The following is a 26,658-nucleotide window of genomic DNA, read 5'->3' as shown; positions in this document are numbered from 1 at the left end:
TGAAACGATTAAAATTTCTTACTTTTTTCAGACCTGTATTTTTTGGATTTTGTCAATAACTCCCTTACTGAATCTCGGAAATTCATTTCTGGAAAACAGCAGCTTTGTACAATGATTCATATAAAATGTAGTCTTCATAATGGGTCACATTGCAAATGTAAATGTCAATTTATAACTCTGCACTGTCGCGACTGGATCATATAAAATTATGTTTCAATCAGGCTGAGTTGAATTTGATATCCTAAATGCTAAGTTTTTCTTTGGAGAACAAAACAACCTTTTATACACAAATATCACACCACTCTTGGGTTTTCAACTTTATTCACTTTCTACACTTACTTTACTAAACCATCATTAAAAAGCACTATTCATGTCCAACCTATTTGGAAAATGGAAAATGGCATCAGACAGCCTGGATCCATCAGCTATTCCATACTTGCAGGTAACAACAGAAACTTGCAGATACATGATGCAGTAAACGTCCCAAGGCATTTACAGAAATGGAAGGGATGTCGGACAGTAATAGGGTAAGAATTAAAGGAGGAAGAACAAAGCTTAAGTTTAAGCCCTTGCACCTGATGAGAATGGGGCATGAAGGTTAAAATCCCTGTAGCGACCTACTTACCTGATCTCACACCAAGCAAGACAGGACCTCAGTGAAATTCAAATTCAAAAGTTGGGGTCTGACAACAGCAGTCCTGACTATATTTTAAGCCTTGGCAGCTTTGTTTGGCACCAGGTGTGATTCTTGCCAAAAGGGCCAGATGTGAAGGAATAACAGGCCAGAAGAGGGCAGAAACGTTAAGTTTTTTTAATAAATGCTTTTCTAGTGGACAGCAGGAATGTTCTGAACCCACTAAATTACTAAAACTAAAGCCCTAGGCCCCTCTCCACCAATATGGCTGCTTATTGCCCAGCTCTCCTCTACCGCCCCCCCACCCCCCGGAGCCTCCCATCACTTACCCACTGCCGGAAACTGTTTCTGTGGGTCACTGGCTGCACTCTTTTGAATCCTACCCACCAAGCTGGCAGCATTGATGTTAGAATCAAGCAGGAGTTGGACCTGAGAGATTTAGTTTAAGACCAGGAGTTAAAATGGTCTAGGCCTCATATAAGTGAGTCAGGACCAAGTAAATTAAATTGAGCGATATAAATTCAATGAGCCTCAACTTAGCGATTAAATTTTAAGTAATTTTACCGTCACACGAAAGGGCGCAGAAGTGGGTGGTTCCACTGCAGGGTTGTCCTCTGGAGCACTCCCAGGCATGCTGCGTCTCCGGCCTGGTCTCTCAATTGGAGAATCTAAGAAGAAAAATTTTATAAATCCATTTTGGTAACTGTGACCAGACACATACACAGAAAACTTAATATTTTAGCACAGATTTACCATAGCTTGAATTCAAACAAATTTAATAATTCTGATTGTTTAGTTAATAATGCACATCATGCTACAGTATTGAGCCAACAGCTCTAATGTTCCCCATCATTAATTAGCCTGCTAACAGCCGCTGTCTAGGTTTACACATAGAGAGTGTATATTTAAGACAATATAGAAAAGGGTTCTGAGAACCTGCGGAACAAAGACTTAATACGAGTGTTATCACCAAAGGAGAAAAGGAAAAGAAATTAGGAGAAATGAGAAAAGATAATTGATAAGTGTTCTACCAAATCACGTGCTATATATAACTGCATTATTTCACACAGCAGTTCCTGATGCAATCAAACTTGTCATATAGTCAAACACAGCTGTCACATAATTTGCACAAGAGTTGCAAATAATAAGTGACCAGTTAAGTATTTTTGTGGTGGCACTGGTTGAGAGAAGGTTGACCAGGACACCAGTAGTCCCAGCTCCTCTTCGAAAGGTAAAAAGGAAATACAAGCAGCAAGTGTAAAATCAAAACTATTTAAAGCCAGGAAAAGAGAAATAAATGGAAGGAAAGAGGGTAATTCTGGTAAATAGAAAACAAGGCAACAGCACAGCTCTTCAAATCACACACATTTTCATTCAATAACAAGGAACTCCATTTGTCAATCACAAGCCTTCGAGGTTCTCATTTGCAGTTTTCTACAAAAATATTAAGGATCTGCTGTTATCCTATCAGGTGAAAAATATCTCTGAGGAAAATTAGGTTACAACTAGAGTGCAAAATATACAATGTCTACATCTCTTAAGGCGCATTAATAATCGTAGTCTTTCAAAAATAGCCTTGTATGCCATTAGGGCATAAGGAAACCGGTATTACTGAAATACATGGTTGCAATATCTCTCACTTCCTTGCCCGATTGCCAAAACTGCTGTGTATAGGACAAGACAAGCTTTCAGAATAACATTTCAATATTGGAGGCTTAAGCCTTGAAAAGATTCGTGAGACAGTACTTGGATAAATATAACTGCCACCCTCATTTTTTAAGTAAATTTTTTCAATAGCTATAATATGAATTTGTAAATGAATTCTGAAAACAGCCTTTTTTTCTCAGCTCTATAATCAAATATTTTCCATGAAAATTGGAGAACAAGGAAAGTCTCACTTTGTTAGACACAAACTTAGAATTTCAGGTATAAGAAGATGCAGCAGTCACTTTAAGCAAAGGTCCCACAAACTGCAATGCAATAACAACCAGTTATTCTGTTTTAACCATGTTGATTGAAGGATAATGTTTGGCCAGGACAAAGCAGGGAGGACTCCCTATTTCATTTCAAAACACCATGGGATTCTTTTTACATCTGTCAAAGGGGGTAGGCAGGACCTTGGTTCGATGTGTTACCCGGAAGTGGGCTCCTCCTAAAGTGCTGCACCTTAGTACTGCGCTGAAGTATCAGTCTAGGTTCTACTCTCAAGTGCATGGAGTGGGATTTTGACATTGATTTTCTCACTCCACAGAGTTAAGACTACCACTATGAAACTATTTTCACTCTTTTGTTCCTCTTGTGCCCCAAACCATACCCCAGCTGGGAAGACATGCATAACTAATTTCCTGAGCTCTGACAATGCTGCCTCTACTAAATAACCAATTGTGTGGCTTAAAATGTCAGTTTAAGGGTGAGATTCCTTCTTTTAGGTTTTCTCCCCTAGCCCTTCTTGGTTTCTGTATTCCATAGGGCATCCAGAGCTATGGGAGTGGATGACTTGGCCCCAATACTTCCTATGCTAAGATGCATAAAAGACGCGAAAAATACTGCCTGTCCCTCCGTCCCCACCCCATCTTCCAATCCCAGCCCCAGCCGTGTATTCACTATACCCCCTGACCTTCCCCTCTCCGATGCTGAACGTTCAGTGCTCAGCAAAGGACTTAGTTTCATACCCTTACGCCCTCAACTCAATGAATTTTGGGCTCGGCATGATGCTGAACTCTTCTTCCGCCGTCTTCGTCTCAGGGCTCACTTCTTTGGGCAGGAGTCCGCTCCCCATTCAACGGATCCTTTCACCCACCTCCAATATTCTCCCTCCACCTGGACCCCTCCCTCTGGATTCTTACCTTCTCTTGATCTTTTCATTGAGAACTGTCAGTGCGACATTAGTCGTCTCAATTTCTCTGCTCCTCTCACCCATTCTAACCTGTCTCTCTCTGAACTTACTGCACTTCATTCTCTCAGGTCCAACCCTGACATTGTCATCAAACCCACTGACAAGGGTGGTGCTGTTGTTGTCTGGCGCACTGACCTCTACCTCACGGAGGCTGAGCGTCAACTCGCAGACACTTCCTCCTACCTCTCCCTGGACCATGACCCCACCACTGAACATCAATCCATTGTTTCCAGGACTGTCACTGACCTCATCTCCTCTGGAGATCTTCCTCCCACAGCTTCCAACCTGATAGTCGCCCAACCTCAGACGGCCCGCTTCTATCTCCTACCCAAAATCCACAAACAGAACTGCCCCGGTAGACTGATCGTCTCAGCTTGCTCCTGCTCCACAGAACTCATTTCTTGTTATCTTGACTCCCTTCTCTCTCCCCTGGTCCAGTCCCTTCCAACCTACATCCGTGATTCCTCTGACACCTTACGTCACATCAACAATTTCCAGTTCCCTGGCCCCAACCGCTTCCTCTTCACCATGGACATCCAATCCCTCTACACCTCCATCCCCCACCAGGATGGTCTGAGGGCCCTTAGCTTCTTCCTCGAACAGAGGCCCGAACAATCCCCATCCACCACTACTCTCCTCCGTCTGGCTGAACTTGTTCTCACGCTGAACAATTTCTCCTTCAACTCCTCTCACTTCCTCCAAATAAAAGGTGTGGCTATGGGTACCCACATGGGCCCCAGCTATGCCTGTCTCTTTATGGGATATGTGGAACATTCCTTGTTCCAGTCCTACTCCGGCCCCCTTCCACAACTCTTTCTCCGGTACATCGATGATTACTTCGGTGCTGCTTCATGCTCTCGTCGGGACTTGGAAACATTTATTAATTTTGCTTCCAATCTCCACACCTCCATCATTTTCACGTCCATCTCTGACACTTCCCTTCCTTGACCTCTCTGTCTCAATCTCTGGTGATAGACTGTCCACCAATATCCATTACAAACCCACCGACTCCCACAGCTATCTCGACTACAGCTCCTCATACCCCGCTTCCTGTAAGGACTCCATCCCATTCTCTCAGTTCCTTCGCCTCCGTCGCATCTGTTCCAATGATGCTACATTCAAAAACAGTTCCTCTGACATGTCCTCCTTCTTCCTTAACCGAGGTTTTCCACCCACGGTCGTTGACAGGGCCCTCAACCGTGTCTGGCCCATCCCCCGCGCATCCGCCCTCACGCCTTCTCTTCCCTCCCAGAAACATGATAGGGTCCCCCTTGTCCTCACTTATCACCCCACCAGCCTCCGCATTCAAAGGATCATCCTCCGCCATTTCTGCCAACTCCAGCATGATGCCACCACCAAACACATCTTCCCTTCACCCCCCCCTATTGGCATTCCGTAGGGATCGCTCCCTCCGGGACACCCTGGTCCACTCCTCCATCACCCCCTACTCCTCAACCCCCTCCTATGGCACCACCCCATGCCCAAGCAAAAGATGCAACACCTGCCCCTTCACTTTCTCTCTCCTCACCGTCCAAGGGCCCAAACACTCCTTTCAAGTGAAGCAGCATTTCACTTGCATTTCCTCCAACTTAGTCTACTGCATTCGTTGCTCCCAATGCGGTCTCCTCTACATTGGAGAGACCAAACGTAAACTGGGCGACCGCTTTGCAGAACACCTGCGGTCTGTCCGCAAGAATGACCCAAACCTCCCTGTCGCTTGCCATTTTAACACTCCACCCTGCTCTCTTGCCCACATATCTGTCCTTGGCTTGCTGCATTGTTCCAGTGAAGCCCAACGCAAACTGGAGGAACAACACCTCATCTTCCGACTAGGCACTTTACAGCCTTCCGGACTGAATATTGAATTCAACAACTTTAGGTCTTGAACTCCCTCCCCCATCCCCACCCCCTTTCTGTTTCCCCCTTCCTTTTGTTTTTTTCCAATAAATTATATAGATTTTTCTTTTCCCACCTATTTCCATTATTTTAAAATATTTTTAAATCTTTTATGCTCTCCCCACCCCCACTAGAGCTATACCTTGAGTGCCCTACCATCCATTCTTAATTAGCACATTCGTTTAGATAATATCACCAACTTTAACACCTATGTGTTCTTTTGTTCTATTGTTGGTGACATCTTTTGATGATCTGCTTCTATCAGTTCTGTCGAAGGGTCAGGAGGACTCGAAACGTCAACTCTTTTCTTCTCCGCCAATGCTGCCAGACCTGCTGAGTTTTTCCAGGTAATTCTGTTTTTGTTTTGCGAAAAATACTGGTCAACTCTCCCTACAGTTTCCTCTCCCGCCCTGTGGGGAATTACCTGGCCTTCACTTGGCACCTCCCCACAGTGCCACAGCTGCATGTGGAGGAGGAGTGCAGATATCAATGAAGCTGCAATAGAGAAGCATTCTTTAATAAATTACTATACTTGATATTTTTGTTATCAGCAATGTCATGGGAATTTTTTTGCTCAAGGATGTTTAAAGTTCTAAAAAGCATAATGCTGAGAACAATCATTTGAATTCAGTATGAACCTTAGTCATTGAACATTCAATTAAAAAAAAATCTACTTGTCCTTAAAGGTCTTTTCTGAAATGTCCTACCTTGGTTCAAAAATTGTATTTTCACTGCTGCAGCCTAGTTCAAGTTGTGACTTCTCCAATGCTACTTGAGGGTCTTAATTGAAATGAATTTCAGAAGTTTTAATCAACTACACAGAAGAGCAGAAAAAACCCACAGATAAATTTGTCACGAGTGCACCAATTTTGCTCTGAGGCAGCATTAGGATTGTAGTGAGTGGGAAGGAAAAATGGCACTTTACAGAGTACTGTATTTTGAAGGGCATTCTTCTGAGGTGGTAGGCGAGGTACATTGTCACAGCTGTGTATCAGGAGATTTGCAATGCCTTTTGAAACAAGCATTTAAGTCAAACCTTGTTGACAAATATGAAAGCTGGGACAGGGGCATTAAAAGACAAATATATTTTATAAAGATATATTGAATTCTCAGAACAAATTATTTAAAAAACATACCCAAAAATGTATGGGGTGACATTTGATTCCCTCCCCCGCTACAAATAAACTGGATTTTCCATTAGAGCTTTGTGAAATGCCATGGTTAAGTTCATTTCTAGTTAAAAAAGACAAAACTAAAAGTGGCTGTTCCTTTTATTTAACTGATAGCCCTATAATTCCCTTGCACCAAGGACATACTGCAAGTTACTAACAGTGCAGATTCAATACTGCCCTAAATTGGTGATTTGTTTTTAGAATTTGGATGATTCTGGCAAGACTGCAGTAGCAGGTTAGGTGGTGGACCTTCTATAAGTCACTGTATTCCTTATGCTTTGGTGCTGGTAGTTGTAATGGTGCTCCCACAATGGCGGTAGAAAGGATATTGGAAGGCATAGGAAGGATACTGAGTCAGCAGTGATGAAGTGACACATATCCAGTTCATAGTGGTGCATGTCTTTGAAGGCAAGGGGCAATTGGAAGTTTGTAGTGTTCCAATTACATTGCCATTCTTGTCCCTCTTAGTGACTGAGCTCACTTGGGAGGGCAGTACTGTGTAAGTAATCTTGGTAAGTTGTTGCTTTGCACCCTGTAGATCATACATACTGCACCACATTACATTGGTGATGGAGGTTGTGGATAATAAACCTGGTGGCAGGGGTAGACTATGGTGTTCTGGATAATATCTATCTTCTTGGATGTTATTGGGGCTGCATCCTCTCAGATGAGTGGTGAATATTCCAATGTCTCCAGGTGTGAGCCTAGTAGATTGTGGAGAGGATTTGAGGGGTCATTTGAGCCAGATTGTAAACCAGAAAGTGGTGTTGTGTTGCTTGGACTGGTATGACCTGCTTTACAATTGGAGTTGTGAAGAAAATTGGCCACTGGAATTATCAGCAAACTGCCTCACTTTTGATGTTATTAACAAGAAAAATAATCATTGATGGACCAGTTTAAGATGACTTGGCAGAGATGCTTCGCTGGGGAACTCCTGGAGTTGTTCTGGGGTTGCAATGGTTGACTTCTGACCATCACAACCATTTTTCTTTATGTGAGGTTCATCAGCATCCTTCCATCTATGTAAGATAATGATCATGCAGCAAATCCGTTGGGATGAGATAGTTCCTTATGATGCACTTTTGCTGATGGCTGAAGATCCGTGAGAGGCAGGTTTTGCCACAAGCATCCCGCATGAGGTGGCTGTCAGGTGTCAGTGGGGGTTTTGTTTTTAGTGTTGGTGCCTGTTGTCAAGCTGTGTAGCCACTGATCATCATGGTGGCAAATGTTAGTCCACAGGTTGTCACTATTTCACTCTGTCATTGGCTAGTGTCTCCCAGGTGTGAAAATCAATATTTAGGGCCTTGATGTTTTTCAATATTTTGCCTCAGTTTTCACGGTGGAGGACACTAGTACCACCCTAATAGTAACAGGTAGTGCAGAGGGTATAGAGGAGGAATTTAGAACAATCACCATCACTAGAGAAAAAGCACTGAGCAAATTATTGGGATTAAAGGGTGACAAGTCCCCAGGACCTGATGGCCTACGTCCCAGGGTCTTAAAAGGAAGTGGCAGTGGAGATAGTAGATGCATTGGCTATAATATTCCAAAATTCCCTGGATGCTGGAAAGGTTCCAGTGGATTGGAAAAATGCTAACATAACGCCCTTATTCAAAAAAAAGGCGGGGAGGGGGGGGCAGAAAGTAGGAAACGATAGACCAGTTAGTTTAACGTCTGTCATTGGGAAATTGTTGGAATCCATTATTAAGGAAGTGGTAATGGGGCATTTGGAAAGTCAAAATGCAATCAGAGTCAGCATGGTTTTATGAGGAAAGGCATGGACTAGTCAGGGATGGTCAGCATGGATTTATTAAAGGAAGGTCTTGCCTCACAAATTTGATTGAATTCTTTAAGGAAGTGACAAGAAGGGTTGATGAAGGTTGTGCAGTGGATGTTATGTACATGGATTTTAGCAAGGCATTTGACAAGGTCCCACATGGCAGATTGGTCAGGTAAGTAAAAGCCCATGGGATTCAGGGTAATGTGGCAAACTGGATAAAAGGTTGGCTTTGTAACAGGAAACAGAGGGTAATGGTCAATGGATGCCCTTGCGAATGGAAAGTTGTCTCAAGTGGTGTTCCACAGGGCTCGGTGTTGGGACCCTTGCTGTTTGTGTTATATATTAATGATTTGGAGGTGAACGTGGGGGGCACAATTGGGAAATTTGCAGATGAAATAAAGATTGGCCGAGTAGTGGATAGTGTAGAGGATAGCCATAATCTCCACAATGATATAGATGGGTTGGTGGAGTGGGCGGTAAAGTGGCAGGTGGATTTTAACATAGAGAAGTGTGAGGTCATACATTTAGGGTGGTCAAACAGTTACAGGGTTTACATTATAAATGGGAATATACTAAGAGGGGTAGATGAAGTGAGGGATCTTGGCGTACAAGTACAAAAATCCCTGAAGGCATCAGTTCAAGTAGACAAGGTTGTAAAGAAGGCATATAGAATGCTCTCCTTCATTGGCAGAGGTATAGAATATAAAAGTAAGGATATAATGTTGGAATTGTATAAAACACTGGTGAGGCCACAACTGCAGTATTGTGTGCAATTCTGGTCACCACATTACAGGAAGGACATAATAGCTCTGGAGAGTGCGCAGAGGAGGTTTACAAGAATGTTGCCAGGTTTAGAAAAGTGTAGCTATGAGGAGAGATTGGATAGGTTGGGGTTATTTTCCTTAGAACAAAGAAGGCTGAGAGGTGACTTGATTGAGGTGTACAAAATTATGAGGGGAATAGATAGAGTGGACAGGATAAAATTGTTTCCCTTGGTGGAAAATTCTAGAACCAGGGGACATAGATTCAAGATAAGTGACAGAAGGTGTAAGGGGGACATGAGGAAGAACTTTTTTATGCAGAGGGTAGTGGGTGTCTGGAATTCGCTGCCCAAGTTGGTGGTAGAGGCAGAAACTCTAAACTCTTAAAAAGTACCTGGATCTGCACCTTAAGTGCTGTAAGCTTCAGGGATATGGGCAGGGTGCAGGGAGGTGAGATTAGAAAGAACACCTGGGTGTTCTCAGGCTGGCATGGGCAAGATGGGCCAAATGGCCTCCTCCAGTGCTGTAACTTTTCTATGGTTCTAAATCGTGTTTGACTAATTTGCTAGAGTTCTTTGAAGATGTGACAAGCAAAGTGGATCATGGGGTTCCTGTAGATCTAGTATATCTGGACTTACAGAAGGCCTTTGATAAGGTGCCGCACAAAAGATTAATACACAAGATAAGACCACACGGAGTTAGGGGTAATATATTAGCTTGGATAGAGGATTGGCTAACCAAAAGAAAACAGAAAGTCAGGATAAATGGGTTTTTTTCTGGGTGGCAAGCTGTAACTAGTGGGGTGCCACAGGGTTCGGTCCTTGGGCCCCACTATTTACAACCTATATTAATGACTTGGATTCAGGGATAGAAGGTACTATAGCTAAATTTGCAGATGACACCAAAATAGGTGGGAAAGTGAGTTGCAATGAAGAAATAAGAAATTTACAAATGAATATGGACAGGTTAGGTGAATGGGCCAAAGTTTGGTAGATGGAGTTTAATGGGGATAATGAGGTTATCCATTTTGGTCGGTAGAATAAAAAGGCAACATTATTTAAATGGAGAGAAACTTCAGAATGCTTCAATGCAGAAGGATCTGGATGTCCTCGTGCATGAATCGCTGAAAGATGGCATGCAGGTACAGCAGATAATAAGGAAGGCAAATGGAATTTTGGCATTTATTGCTAAAGGAATAGAATATAAAAATAGGTAAGTGTTGTTGCAACTGTACAAGGCATTGGTGAGACCGCACCCAGAGTACTGTGCACAGTTTTGGTCCTCTTACTTGAGGGAGGATGTAGTTGCATTGGAGGCAGTTTAGAGGAGGTTCACTAGATTGATTCCAGAGATGCGGGGCTTGTCTTATGAGGAGAGATTGAGCAGTTTAGGCCTATACTCGCGAGAGTTTAGAGTGATGAGAGGAGAGCTAATTCGGTATATAAGATGCTAATGGAGATAGACAAAGTAGACCTGGAGCGGATGTTCCCCCTTGTGGGGCATGCTAGGACGGGAGGCCATAATTTTAGGCTAAGGGGCGGTAGATTTAAATCAGAGATGAAAAGGAATTACTTTTCTCAAAGGATCGTGAATCTGTGGAATTCACTACCTCAGAGTGCAGTGGATGCCAGGACGCTGACTAAATTTAAGGAGGAGATAGACAGATTTTTAATTAGTAATGGGTTGAAAGGTGATGAGGAGAGAGCGGGAAATTGGAGTTGAGGCTGAAATGAGATCAACCATGATCGGAATGAATGGCGGGGCAGGCTCGAGCGGATGAATTGCCTACTCCTGCTCCTAGTTCTTATGTTCTTATGTCACAATTGCAAGCATCCTTGAAGCAGAGCTTTGAGCGGCCTGCTGGTCTTCTGGAACCAGTCATGTCGCCATACAACGAATCCTTGGGAATACATCTGTCTTCCATCCTGCAACCTTGTCTGAACCAGCAAAGTCACCTTGACTTACTAAGTGTTTGCATATTCCCAACTATTGCCTTATCCAGGCAATCTCTTACATCGCCAGGTAGATGCAGTTAGAGTGAATTAAAAAACATTAAAGAAAACACATCTCTCTAGTAAAACTCAGTGTCAATGACTCCTCAGTGTGCCTATGAGGTCTGAAAGGGGTTAGATTTATTGTCAAAATAATTACAAGTGCCACCAATAGCTGAAACCTCGTGTGAATTTTGGCTCATCAAGGCAAAGGATTTAAGCGCTCAAAGAAAATAAAAAATCTTTGCATTTTTGGCTCTTACACATTTTATCAAGAACTCCACACTCAGATACAGGGTAAGTTACATGTAGGATAAAACAATCACTATTTTGCACCCCCTTGCAAATCTTAGTTTTAACTGCTTCCAGGATGAGACCTTCACACGCATCAAAATCTGGGTGAAATTCAAACCCAAATCCAAGAGGTGAAAGGACATGAACCAACTTACTAGTTCATCTGGCTGCTCCTCCTTTCATTCCAAAAATCTTTGCAGCTAAACAAGTGGCCTAGTTTTTGCAATCTGTAAAATGTCTAACATGAATATACAATGTGATGCTGTTGAAACATGATCATATATTCTTGCTCCAAATAAGCTGATTCATTCTATTCCACTTGTTAGCAATATAAAAAATCTAGAAAATAATGTTTTAAATTTCATTATGAAAACAAAGGATTAATCACTTAAAATGCCTACAAATTGTTTGGCAGTTATTGGAAAAATAGCACAATGAAAAATCTTATGGCTATTATGCAATATTAGAAATTCACATGGTGTAGTGGCAAATTAATTTAAATTATTGGTTAAAATTAGGGGGAAAAATCATCACACGCGCAAGGAACAAGAAATTAAAAATCTCTCGTAAAGCTGTTAACCACATTCTCAGGAGTATAACAGAGAATAGAAAACACTATGTAAGTAGGCTAATGAGTTTGATTATTGCACTATACATCATTTACTTTGTGTGCTGTATCATGGAAAAACATTAAATCTCTACACAAACTAAACACTGAGGTACAGCTAGATTGTTGTACCTACTGTTATTGTTTCATAAATTGAGGCACTTCTGTGGCACAAAGTTTAGTGACAGTTGTAGCTGACTTCAGCTTAAGGATCACTCCTGTCCAGCATAAATAGCCCACTCTGACAGTATTTAAAAAAACACTGGCATAGTAACAACTGAATTTTACAATACAGTTATTGGACCTCTGTTGCCCCTGAAAGATTCAGGGAATTTCTAAGAAGTAGATCAACAATTCTGACCATCTATTTGTGCAACAAATGGTACTTAACAGGGCCATAATAAGCCTCCTGACAAGCAGGAATACAAATCACTGATCTAGTCAATGCACTGAGCAGGTTACTTGTTTACAAAAGCAAAATACTGCATATTCTAGAAATCTGAAATGAAAACAAAAAATGCTGTAAATATTCAGCAGCTCAGGCAGCATCTGTGGAGAGAGAAACAGAGTTCAGCTGATAATCTTACATCAGAACTGAAAAATCTTTTAAGCAAGTATAGATGCAGGGGTACAAGAACATAAAGGAAGGTCTGTGATAGAGTGGAAGGCAGGAGAGATTAATTAATAAAAGGGGCAAGCAAAGAAACAAAAGCTGAGTGTAGAAGAGGCATAGTTGGGAATATTAGAATTATCACCAACAACTTCTGCCAAATAAAGAGCAGAGGCTATGTTCTGAAATTGTTGAGCTCAATGTTGAGTTTAGGGCCAGGATTTTATGGTTGGCGTGCTGGGGCAGGCCCAACACACTGGCACTTAAAATGACACGCGATGACGTCAGGTGTGTGTCCCGGCGTCATCGCACTGTCTCACAATGTTTCGCTCGGCGGGCGCGCACCAGAATCGGCTTCATGCCCACCAATAATTGATAGGCCTATTAAGGCCATTAACGAAGTAATTAATTCCAAGTTTACACTGCCTGCCCAACCTTATGGTTGCTGGGCAGGCAAAAAGGCCAAGCAGCCTTTACATTTTTAGGAAACCTCATCCAAGAGCGGGTGAGGTTTCCTGAAGCTTTTACGAAATAAGTAAAAAGTTTTTCTGAAAAATAAAAACATTTCCCATCTCATGTGACAGTCACATGAGGGAACGTTTCATTAAATTTTTATTACATTTGTTTATTTTTCTCAAAAGTGCTTCAATCTCCCTGAGGCACTGAGCTGCCTCAGGAAGACTGTAACACTCTTTCTCGCGCATGCGCGAAAGAGCGTTGGACCTGACTGTCCCTTCTCCCCCCCCCGCACACACAGGTAGCACTCCACGTGTATTATGCTGGGTGGGCCTTAATTGGCCCACCATGTAAAATGGCAGTGCAGAGCTGTACGTGGGCGGCAGGCGGCTGCACAACAGCCCCTGCCCGCCCCCGCCGAGCCTGCCCGACGTGGGAAAAATTCAGGCCTAGGAGTTTGTAAAGTGCCATTTCTCAATATTGAGGTTCACTGGAAGGATCATAGGACCCTCAGGACAGAGAGGTCAGAGTGACAGCAGGATGGAAAATTAAAATGACAGGCAACTGGAACTTCAGGATCCCACTTGCGGATTAGATGCAGGTGCTCTTCAAAGTGGTCACCCAATCTGCATTTAGCCTCCCAATGCACAGAGGGAACAGTCCCTTTGAAATGCTGAAATGGGAAGGGAGATGCATTTGGTGTTGCCAAAAATGGCAGAAGATAATACATTAAATGTGGAGGCTGGTGGGATGGATGGTGAGGACAAGGGGAACCCTATTGTGATTTTGGCAGTGAGGGAAAGGGGTGGCAAAAGTGCAGGAAATAGAACTGACACAATTAAGGCCCTGTCAACTACTGTGGAGGGAAATCCTTGTTTGAGGTTGATCGCAACAAGGTTAATTTAAAAAGGATCCCTACCCAGTGGATACTTTTCCTGGTCCAAAGGTATTTATATTTTAAAAGGAACCAATTTAACCATGCCTTCGAGTTAAATAAAAAATGAGTTTATTAGTTAATAAATCGCAAGAAAAAATAATAAAAATTCAACACACACACACACACATTAGAAATGAGAAGTGAGTCCAGAAATAAAAGTTAAAAAGATACACATATCAGTCTTTGACTGGTCCATGAAGAGTAGATGATGAAACAATGTGGCCGTTAAGTTGGGTAATTCTGGTACAGCTGACTTTGGGCAGTTGAGCAATTGGTTTGGAGATTCTTGGTTCTGCAGGTTAGCTGAAAAGAGTTGTCCAGTTTCCTTTTCGATTGTGGCTTTTCTGGCTTGTGACTTGCTTCAAATAATCAGAGATTTTTTTTTTAACCTGAAAGCGCAGGGATGCCTAGCTGATGTTCTTCAGCTGTGACCTTCACAGCACACCCTCACACATCAGGCCTGGAACACCAAAACTAGTACACAGAACTAGGGTTGCAGTTGGCTTTTTAACCCCTTTTCTTTGTATTTCTGGAAGGGTAAAAAACAAACATGTCTTTTGCCCAGATCTGCTTTCTTTTCAACTCACATCATGTCCAGAGTCTGGGCATTAACTCAAAAGAGATGGTTTCTGCTGAGGTGGTAATCAACCTTCATTATTTTCGCAACCACAGAACATTACAGTTCAGTTGTTGCATTGCATCTTTTCCTTTGAAGTGTCTCTGTCTGAAGTAGGCCATCCGACCTTTTTAGGTGCAACATTCTGTTCTCTGGACTAGTTAGTCAAGTGTAATCCACATAGGATTTTTCCAGCAAGTGGTTACTTTACAGTCTCAGCCAACTTTTGCTTGTATGCCCTATTTTTTAAAAAACGCATGTCTTACTTGAAAGTTCAACACATCTGTAAGTATTTCGGGCCTACGACCCATGGTCATGACAAAAGAAAAATCAGAGATGGACTATGCAAAGATGAAGGAGGATAGAAATTGAAAGCAAAGTTTTAAAATTTTCTCAAATAGGAGATGATAGCAAGAAATAGCACTGATACTGTCATCACTGTACCAGATTGTGAGGTAGAGCACCCAAGTAGCATCAGAACAAAGAATGTTCCCCATGTCCCACAAATAGGCAGGTGTAGCTCAGACACAAACAGGTAGCCGTTGCAACATCTTTTATTAGAATAAAGTTAATGGAATCAAAGCAGAAGCTGTTAAATGTATGAATAAGTTCAGCCTGACAGAAGAGGTTGGTGATGGATGTGGACTAGTTTGACCTCCACTCAAGAAACAAACAGAGACCCCTCAGGCCATCATGGTGGAGGCTAGAGGTGTAGAGGGATTGGACGCCCATGGTGAAAAGGTGATGGTTAAGGCCAGGAAACTGTTAAAAGTGGTGAGGGCATCAGAAGAGTCATGGATGTATGTGGGAAGGGACTGGTCAAGGAGAGAAAAAAAAACTGAGATAGAAAGAAGTCAGTTCTGTGGGGCAAGAACTAGCTAAAACAATGAGTCTAATAAGGCAGTCCTGTTTGTGGATCTTGGGAAGGAGGTAGAAGCGAGCACTGAGAGGTTGGAGGACTTTAAGTTTGGAGGCCACGAAGGGAAGGTATCCAGAGAAGATGAGGATGTGATAGTCTTAGAAATGATGGCTTGATGTTCAGTAATGGAATCATGGGTCCAGGGGGAGTTAAGAGGTGGTGACAGATGTGGCACGCAGCCTCTGCTTGGTAGAGATTGGTTTGTCAAACAACATTGTTATCGCTTTCAGCAGGTTTAACGATGATATTAGGATTGGGCCAAAGACAGCAAAATACTCCAAGTTCAGAGGGAATTAGGTTCAATTGTGTGAAGGGGCAAAGAAATTGAGACAGCCAATGTCATGCTGGTAAGTCCAAATGAAAAGATCCAGTGATGGCAAGAAGCCAGAGAGAGGGGGCCCAAGTGGAATAAGATTCTGGAAATGGGAGAAAGGATCTGATGTGAAGTGGGAGACTACTGGCCAAAGAAGTGGCCATGAAGTCAAAAGTGATGGAAGAAGAGCTCAGCATCATTCCTAGCTCAAAATTCATGGAGGTGGGGAAAACTGGCCTTTACTGAGGACTGATCATTCAGGGTCAGAAAGTGGAAGGTCAAAGGGATAGTGAAAACTTAGCAGATGTGAGATTAGAAAAAGGTATAGGGAGAAAGATCAGAAGGAAATTGGCATTCAAGAGTTAGCGAAGTTTGCAATCCTTAACACATGAAAGAGAGTCAAAGTGTTTTTTGTTGAAGTGCTGGTTGAGGCAAAGGATAAAATGGAACTGCAGACAGAATAGCTTTGAGATGCAGCAAGTCCATGTTGCTGAAAAGGCAAGTCAAGACTGTCCATGCGGCAAAAGCAACAGTTCGAGAAATGCTGAATAAATTGGAGATATCTAAATCACGTGTGGATCCGAAACATTAAGGGTGGAATTTTAGTTTAGTTTAGTTTAGTTGCTCTATGCAAAAACTGCACACATTGTAGTTTAACATAGAAGTAAAATGTATTTAGTCACAGATGATCAGACAACAGCAGTGTGAATTGAAAAATGATTCACCTATCAAAATAATCATATTTTTCCGTAAGCCAACACACATTTGTGCAACGTTTTGAACATGCTGCAAAGGAAAGATAGGAGATACTCTACCTTATAGTTTATTAAAGAGCACTTGCTTCAAAATGACAAACAGCACAATATAATTCATAAACACCACAGCCATACCATTTATTTTGAGTACAAATCAAATCTAATGTATATGCTGAAAGAACTGCCGTATCATTTTGACAACTTGCAGTCAAATACTTCATGCTTAGTGCATTTTTCTTAAATACAAATTAAAATACAGTGAAGTATATACTCTAAATACTGGGGCAATGTGAACTTAGTCGGATGAAGATTAACAATAGCATTTTTACACTGTTGTTTTAACAGTGAGCCAAATGCATTCAGAAAATAAATGAATATATCAAATAGAATTGGCTCCCAAGCCTTTCCAAAATGCTGCTCTGAATATAGCTGCAACAAGATGCAGAAGAACATTCTGGGAATTATATTCTTTTTGATCTTTACCCAGCTTCACTGTGGGGAAGAAATGGGCCTTGGTTAAGCACAGATGAGTAACTAAGTATGGAAGCAGTAAGCATGAACTTATCTTCTAATATTGAGCGCTGACCCCAAATGCCTATGCTTTGCTTAGAATACTAATTCAGTACATAAAGATCCTGAACTATCAATCTGCTGAAGAGCAGAAAAGGCTGCATTATTAAAAAAATACTTTTGTAGATTTTTTTTATTGGTAATTTAAGAACTTGCTGGCTTTTGATCTATTATGTTTGAAAAGAAAAGTGCAGGGTTCCTTACACTGATCATATTTTCCAATATGTCTATACTCCAGCCTTCCCTAGTAAGCAAATCCCCTTCTCCACTGGTGTGACATTCCACGTCTTCCAGCAGCTACCTGTCCCTTTACCTAGCCCCAGTGTGCCCAGTCCTATTTCAGATGGGCATCTCTTACAGAATCATTGAGATATTGCTCCATTTTGATTTGGGCTGCCAATTTTAGTGTTAGCTTGGCCCACTGGCAGCACTCTGGGCTCTAAATCCACGTCCTCCTGACTCAAAGTCCTCTGCAACATTTATCCCTCAAACATCAACAAAATTGCTTTTTTTAAAAATTCATTTACAGATGTGGGTGTTGCTGGCTAGGCCAACGTGTATTGCCCATCCCTAATTGCCCTTGAGAAGGTGGCGGTGAGCTACCTTCTTGAACCGCTGCAGTTCCTGTGGTGGAGGTACACCGACAGTGCTGTTAGGGAGGGAGTTCCAGGATTTTGATCCACCAACAGTGAAGGAACATTTAGTTTGCTGCTGTCTGTGGAACTTTGTTTTCCACAAATTAGCTGTCACATTTGCTTTACGAACAAAGTGATTACACCTCAGAATCAGTTAATTGTGAACACTGGAAAGCTGTGAGTTTGTGAAACATGCCATATAAATGCAAGGTCTTTTCTTCTAATACTTCAGGATTGACTGGTTTTCAAGGAATATTTGGCTGGAAGCCCTGAATGCGAAGTTTTCAATATCAGTCCAACAAATCAAGTACTTCACAAGGAATTAAGAACAGAAAATATATCAACTAACTTTTTTTAAAATTGTTATGGCTGCGGAAGTCGAGGTTAACAATCCATTTAATGGCTTCAGGTGATGCAGTGTGAACGGTTGTGATGCCACCAGGAATGGATCTCTTGGGGACAGAACGACAGTATGTGGGCGATGGTCCGACTTGGACGGCCACAGTCACTACTTGAACTGTTCCTCATGTTCCACTTGTGGAGCAAGCGGCCACATCTTCCTGGGCCCGCCCTAAAGTGGTTGAGGGTTGTCCAGATTTTCTGTGAAAGATTAAAAGCTGGGACTTCACCACTCGAGTCAGTTACCAGGTTGCGGTTGGTGATGTTTGCAGTCAGCCAGGAGATGTGCCACCAAGAGGCAGGGCTGGCGCAAGTTTGGAAGGTGTGGAGTGGTTTTATGAAGATTCCCATGTACTAACTGAAGCATATAGTCCAAATATCTCAAGTTGAATGTTACAGTCTGAGTCTGCTGATCGCAAACAGGTTGAAGCGTTGGCCTTTACTTATCAGGAAGTCAGCCAGAGCCACTGTTCTTGATGTTATCCAGACACAGCTGGTGGAAATTCACATACGGAGTGGTTAAGTGTGGAAAAGATCAGGCTCAGCCATGAGTTCAATAGTCAGTAGACAACGTCTTCAACATTTGCTCTCATGTGAATAGTAGCCCAAAGAAGTTACCACAAGTGATAACATGCTAATTAAATGGGAAGGAAGTGGAAAGGTTAGGCATGAAGGAAGTTGAAAGAAGGCTACGTCATCATGGAAGTGGGCGGGGATTTAGAAAGTTCTAGGGTTGCAATTCATCTGTGTTGCTGGGGTTAGGGTTAGGTTTTGCAGCAGGGGAAAAGATGTTGCTCTTAGCGGACTCCAGGCAGCAAAAGTGTTGCTATTTGCTTGCTCTGTGTAGTTGGGGCTCAGGAGAAACCCCCAGGAGTCATTTGAAAGCTCTGTGCAGTTAGCGAGATGAGACTGAAACCCTGGGAGGTGTGCAGTCATTGAGGGAGTCCAATATGAAATGGTTTTGAGGGAATTCAGAGGCTTGATCTTCGAAAGAGAAAAATTTGGACTCCCTCGTAAGGGAGACAGAGTTTCAATGAGATTGGTTGATTCAGTTTACTGACATCTGGATGGGTTGCTGAAAAATCCACGGGATGCATCTTGGTTGATTTGCTACTTATTGTGCAGTGTGGTGTGTTCAACCACAGTTTGTCTGTTACTTCATATGTACCTCATATTGACTCTGAATGTTAAATATAAGATAGATACTGTAAATTGTTTTATCTTTCTGACATTGTATAGCAAAGTTTATCTTTGTTTGTTCAAAACTTTTGGCTTTATTCACTTAGCAAGTGTCTTGAAACGCAAACTTTGTCTAATTTAAACAAAACGTTATTGGTCCCGAACCAGACCTTGCTAACAATTTGGGGGTCTGATCTCGGAACATAAAAGTATAAGCTCTACAATTAGTATTGAAAACAACAAGCCCAATGTCTTGTCATTTCTGGAACTTGCAACATGTTGATGCAACACCATCGAGGGTCAGGGACGGTGTTAAAATCTCTTTACAGGACAATGAATAATAGCTAGAGTGAGAATAAAGATTTAATGCATACATATAAGCTATCATGAGAACTTGTCAGTTTTCTAACTTAATAATTCTAGCAATTACTTTGATAGTTTTGAGATATTTTCCATTGAAATCATGCTTCTAGCTTTTTGTATTGGGGATGAATTCTTGTTAGCCTCATCTTTACACAAATATAAAGGTTTGCATTTTGAATAAGAGAAGAATGGAATATGGAAAGAAAGATTCACACATCAACCAAAAACAGCACAAGCAAACCCAAATATATGAGCAGCAAAATATATAGTTGCAAACGCTATTTTTCACCAATAAATAGTTCTTAGCATTGGGGCTCTAATCAGAACTCTAAACAGTCAGGTGTTTCATGAGTAATTTTAAGATTCGATTTCACCACAATTTAAAAATGAAGCAGTTACAGGTGAATTAGTCAACTGCTTAAAATTCATCTTATAATTCATTAATTGTGCAATTCATTCTACCCAATTACTAATTTCAAAATAAAAGGTTCTAAATCATTTTGGCTTGAGTGAATAAACGTTTGGATTGTTTTATGATGGAATGTATGTCTACAGCCCGACAACCACTGTGACACAAAGAGCAGGTTCTCTAATGAATTATAAAAATCCTCAATGCAACTTCTTTGTAGATATTTGAATTCTTCCAAATTCAGCACCGAGCTGTCCATGTGCCAAACAACTTCCTACCTACATATTTTATATTTCTAACAACAACACATTTTGTATGTAGTAACAGTATTGTACAACAATACTAACTGGTTATTGCTGAACTGAGTGTTTATTCAGTCTTTGTTTTGCAACAATTATATCCTTCATTTTAACAGAAGGTCGTTGATCAATTGTTAACCGAAATCAATTGTAGGAAGGGTGGATTGATTCATTGACTATTATGTTCAATAGATTACAGAACAACAAAAAGGTATTCTAAGCTACATATGCATTATAGGGTTATTATTTTACTATTTTATATGGATTATATTGAAGCAAAAAATGTAGCCTCAGGATGCAAGCAGACCTTTAGGAGAAGTACTTACTTTTTAAAAAACTTTTACTAAACACTTGGGAATTACAATTACAGTTAATTATTCCAAATGAACCTCTAATAACTAATTTACAGCTAGTCACTACTTTTTCTACCTTGTACCATGAATGTTACTGTAGGTGTTTATGACAGAAACTATAGCCTGGAAATTACCGTGTGTAACATTATCACATGGAAATGTAATACATTGCTTGACAGGGTACTCTGTATCTGCCCAGCTCTTGTGGCATGGTGTTAATACAATTAGTTCAGTTAAGCTTTTGGTCAGTGGTGATCCCAAGATGTTGACAATGGTGGACTCAACAATGGTGGTAGCAATGATGGTTAGCAGGACATGCTTGGACTTTTATCTTGTGGGAAAAGGCCACTTGTCAGTCCATGATCTACTGTAGATCAGCACTGTCTGAGTCTTTATTGGAGTAGCTGCAAATGGAGCTGAACACTGGAATCGTCAGCAGACAGTCCCACTTGTGAACTTGTGAAGTAGCTGAAGATTTTTGGGCTCACTCAGGATACTGCCTTGAATAATTCCTGCAGTGATGTCCTGATACCAAAAAAAGTAGCCCAGACAACCACAACCAACCTGTGTGTCAGGTATGACTCTAGCACTGGAAGGTTTATCCTTCAACTGTACTGGACTGCAGCTTTACCATGGCTCCTTGGAGCCTTTCACTGTTGAATGCTGTCCTGATGTCAAGGATAGCTATTCTTCCCTAGCATTCAACTCTTCTGTCCTCTCTGGATCAAGACTGTGATAAGGTCTAGAAGTGAGTGATCCTGGTAGAACCCGAACTATATGTTGATGACCAGGTTATTGGTGAATAGGTTTGATGGCACTACTTTTGGCTCACTTTACTGATGATCAGGAGAAGGCTGTTAAGATGATATTTGATTGGGTTAGATTTAGCCAGTATTTTTGTGATTAGGAGATACCCAAGAAATTTTGCACATTGCTGGATGGTTGTTTATGTCATATCTGCAGCATGAAAGCTTAGCTAGGGGTGCAAAGGAAAAGGAAGCGTCACTAATGCAGTCTGCGTTCCCTTCTGATATTAAATACAAAAAAACTGCGGATGCTGGAAATCCAAAACAAAAACAGAATTACCTGGAAAAACTCAGCAGGTCTGGCAGCATCGGTGGAGAAGAAAAGAGTTGACGTTTCGAGTCCTCATGACCCTTCGACAGAACCGTCGAAGGGTCATGAGGACTCGAAACGTCAACTCTTTTCTTCTCCACCGATGCTGCCAGACCTGCTGAGTTTTTCCAGGTAATTCTGTTTTCCCTTCTGATATTGTTGTGGCAATTTAAAGGAAACTTCAGAGATCCAAGGATATCATATTTCTCCAAATCTGATGAAAATAGTCACAAGAAAAATGTAATTTTATTTTAAATAATTTTATTCAAAGTAATGCTCAACTTTAACAAATCACTGGTTAGGCCTCAGATGGATTATTGTGCACAATTCTGGGCATCACATTTTAGGAAGATGTCAAGGCCTTAGAATGGGTACAGAGGAGATGTGCCAAGATGATATCAGGGATAAGGGACTTCAGTTATGTGGAGAGAGTGGGGAAGCTGGTATTGTTCTCCCTAGAGCAGAGAAGGTAAAGGGGAGATCCAATAGAGTTATTCAGAATTATGGAGGGTTTCAATGGTGAAAGTAGAAAGAAACTGGCCAGTGGGTTGGTAACCAGCGGTGATAAATTCAAAATAATTGGCAAAAGAACTAGAGATGAAATTATTTTATACTGAGGTTGCCATAATCTGGAATTCACTGTCCGCAAGTTTGATGGAATCTGATCCCATGGGACTTCCAAAAGGCAATTGGACATGTATTTGAAGAGAACTAATTTGCTGGATTATGAGGAAAGAGCTGGAGTGTGGGACTAAATTGCACAGCTCTTTCGAAGAATCAGCAAAGGCACAAGGTGGTCTCCCTCTGTCCAGTAAGATTCTATGGAATAATATTTTGTTCAATTTCATAAGATATATTTCAGAGGAATTTTCAATTTCATGAACTAAGCAGAATCATTAAAGGTTTGAATGGTAGAATTATTTGCAAACCTATGTCCAAAAGAAAAATTCCAGACAGAAAAAGATCAGCATATTCTTTTCCTGTGGTCCTTAAGAATCAATCAGTAAATAGTTACACACATTTTTGACATTTGATTTAATCAGAATCCATTTTTGAAAGCAAAAATTGCATTACATTCATAAATTTCACCCTTCATTATCAAGAGATTTAACCAAAATGGGAAAGTTAATAATTGACGTTCTTCCTTTAAATTCTAATTTGTATTATATAAGTAATCCCAGCATTAAACATTTTATATCTAATGAAATAGTATTAACCTGAACTTATGATATTTTTCAGTAGCAATTAATAATATTTCACAAATCAAATAAATATTTCTTGGTGTTATCCAACTTTCTAACTTTATGCAGGGAGGCCAAGGTAGTTTTAATTTCTAAAGCAATTGATTCATCCATTATAATATCTGGCCACGTGTCTAAAGGATAGCTGACATTGGAATGGGACATACTATTTTATAGCTTGTCAGTATCAGTTACATGTAAGATTTGTGCAGTACTGACATTCTGTCTGAAGACGTTACCAGCACATTAAGCAAATACTACTTTCAGTAAATGTTTACAAGTCATACTGAAGGTGTTCAGAACTCCATTACTGCACCAACATCGCCTTTACTTTGGATCTAATAGTGGTTCTCAAAATTGAATGCAAGTTAAATAAAAGTCTAGTTTATTAATTGCAAATCTAACCAAAGCACCAATCCAAAGCAACATTAACAATATAAAATGTGGTGGTTTGGAAACACATGCTTAATTTTAATTCCCCCATCACCATCAGTGGTTAGGTAATTCGAAAATGCTGTTTCTATCCAATTTTCTTCCTTCCTCTTTTGAAGAAAAATTTAAAAGGATCTTGACAAGCTTGATCTCTGGTCTGAGAAATGGCAAGTGCAATTTAATATGAGGAAGTATAACATTATGAGCTTTAGCAGAGGGAAGGTTAATGAGGATTGTGCTAAGTGGGAAAATACTAAAGATGTCAGAGCACAGGGAGTTCTTGGTGTTTTAATAGAAAGGTCATTAAAACAACATGCACCATTTTGCCAGGATGTTTAAAAAAGTCAACAGAATATAGGGATACATAGCAAGGGGTATAGCATATAAACCATCAGAGGCAATTTTATTATATTTGGCTGTGGTGAGACTATCTGAAGTGCAGCATGCAATTCTGGTCTCCCCCTATTTTAAAAAAGATATTCAGTTATTGGAGGAGATACAGTGAAGGGCTGCATGGTTCATCAATTTTTCTGCCTTGTGTAGAATTGAAGAAGTAGGGTCATTTTTAATAATTAAGAATAACAAGATAAAATAAATTGTAGGAGGAATCTTTTCACACATGGGTTGGTAAATGTATGGACAGTTTAGCAGTATGAGTATGGGGTGAGAAATCTTATTCAGCTCTTGGCAACAAATAGGATTTAGGGTTATTAGAAATGAACACAGGGAATAGTGTTGATAGGTGGACCAGCTGAACTGAAGCTCATCTCCTACCTGAAGCTATTACTATGACATTTGGATAGATTATTCTGGTTCTTTTTTTTTTAAACCTGGCCAACTTACTATTTCCAAACCAAGAGACAGTGCAGTCAGTTGTAACACCCCAACCTATGCCAATAATGTGTTTATACACTGCCACATTTCATGCTCCTTTAGTAATGAGGACCTTTCTGGTGTGTCAGGCACAGGTGTCTTTACCTTTAAGCTGTTTCACACAATGGAAATAAGATCAGGAGAGGTGTAAAAAGGGCTGTCGGTTCATTACCACATCTTACAATATTACACAAAGGTCACAATCTACCTTTTAAAGTCAGCACTGTTTAAAAGTAGGTTCTGATTAAAGATAATTGTTAATTTTTTGCCTCTCTATAGGTGCTGCCCAACCTGCTTAGTATTTCTAGCATTTTGTGTTTTTATTAAAAGCTAGACAAACATGATTGTGACTATAAAGTCTCTGTGCCTATTTCAAGGTGCTGCAGTTTAATCTTCACTTCACAACCATAAAAGTGAAACTAACTATTCATAAAGCTAAATATCAACTATTGCGCCTAGTTTCAGTACTTCAACTTTAAGCTGTACTTCCGGCTTTCCTAAAATTGGCCTCCAATGATTGACCATCATTGTGTTTCAAGGGCTGATTTTCCTGCCATCCTCTGCATAAATGCAAATGCATACTGTCTCTCTTGCCTGGTCTGTAACTATATATATTTCCAGGCTGCGTCACTTTCATATCCAGGATACTAGAAATTCAGCTGCTGAAGGCCACTAATTGGATAGAAGCCAGGCGGCCTACAGACCCATGGATCTCTGAAGAGGTCAGAAAAGCATGGCACTTACTTTTTAAGGTCCCCTTTGCCTTGTCACCTGGCCCCAAAGATCTTCTGTCTGAACAGGTGCAAATCCCATCACCAACTTGTTCTGGTGCTGCTGTGCTTGGGTGCCCCAGTGGGAGTACGTACTGAAAAATTAGGCAAAGGTTCCCTGGAAATTGCAGGGGAATGTAAAGGGGACAGTGGCCAAGCATCACAAATCTCTGTCCCCTTATCCTCTTTTTTGTACTTGGGTATTGAGTGGAAACAGGACAGGGAAATTGGACTGTAAAATTCTTCAGAGTTTCACTTCTAAAAAGAGAAACACGGCTATGTAATCCACCATCCTTACTGCAATTTGTTGTTTACAAGTTAGCTTTTTGTTTGGAAAAACATTAATTCTAAGTATCAATGTAACAGATGTTTCATATTCCTGCTAAGAACTGAACACTATCGTTACATAAGCCCTGATGCCAATTTATTATGCAGTTGTCATACTGCTACATTTCTGTCTTGTTAAAATGCTCTTCAAAATATTACTGTCAACACCGTAGGTGGGATATCTTACTTACAGCATGTTCCACTTGTCACATATTGTTCCTGACCTGACCTTGGTGCTTGGGAACAAAAGCTATACCTAGTCTTAGTTGAACAAAGCTAGATATGCAGGTCACGAACAGCCTTTAACCATGTGCGTCCCCTCTCCCAGTCATTTGTACGAATAGCTAGTCACTGCAGAGCTTCCATCTATTGTATTGTTTTTTTGCGGCACTGTGAATCAGTCTCCAATGATGGAAACAATGAGAGCTGGTACATTGTAAGTATCTTCCCACCAACAGACAGCTATTTGAATTTTTTATTTGTTTGAGAGGGGTGGTGGTGGAGGTGGCAGAAATAGGATGCTATTTCACATAACAAGCAATTTATGATTCATTCACAAGCAACCAGGTGCGAGCTGGATTTTTCAGAGGATGTAAATTTTAGAGCTCTATTTTCTAATATCTTTATCTGACAATGATGGTGATTACTAGGTTATAAATATATTCGGAAGTTTTGCTGATGATGATCATACTGAAGAAAATGCATGATGAAATAATTCAGCCTTTTTGGTGCAATTTACACTTGTATCACTCAATATTATGTGCAAAATAATTGACATTATAAGTAGATTAGAGCAAAAATACTCCAATCTAACCCTCAGTTTACAGATTTTTAGCTAACAAATATTTAATGTAAAACTGTTCATCTTTTGTGCAAATGTATGAAGCAGGCAGTTTAATAACACCTGCCAAAACAATTAAATCTGGGATGCTACAAGTACAAAATCTATGCAACTGTTTGGTTCATGGTATCTGCATTTCAGCTGAATACGATCTCAGCTGGAGTTAAAGCCATAAACAATGGCCCGGATTTTGTGGTCAACAGTGAAGCTACCA

General features: G+C 40.8%; 1 protein-coding gene across 3 annotated transcripts in view; it reads right to left on the bottom strand.

Moving 5' to 3' along the window:
* LOC121281002 (disabled homolog 2-interacting protein-like) overlaps positions 1–26,658 on the bottom strand; it is a 425,229-nt gene that overhangs the window by 332,066 nt on the left and 66,505 nt on the right. For all 3 annotated transcript variants that reach the window (XM_041193534.1, XM_041193536.1, XM_041193535.1), the window contains exon 2: positions 1,199–1,302. In XM_041193534.1, the coding sequence (XP_041049468.1) occupies positions 1,199–1,302 (104 nt within the window). The remainder of the gene's footprint in view (positions 1–1,198; positions 1,303–26,658) is intronic.

Source organism: Carcharodon carcharias, chromosome 8, assembly GCF_017639515.1.
Source record: "Carcharodon carcharias isolate sCarCar2 chromosome 8, sCarCar2.pri, whole genome shotgun sequence".
In the NCBI taxonomy this organism is placed as follows: Eukaryota; Metazoa; Chordata; class Chondrichthyes; order Lamniformes; family Lamnidae; genus Carcharodon; species Carcharodon carcharias.
The sequence above is the reverse complement of the archived record's forward strand: the minus strand, read 5'-3'. Positions and strand labels throughout refer to the sequence as shown.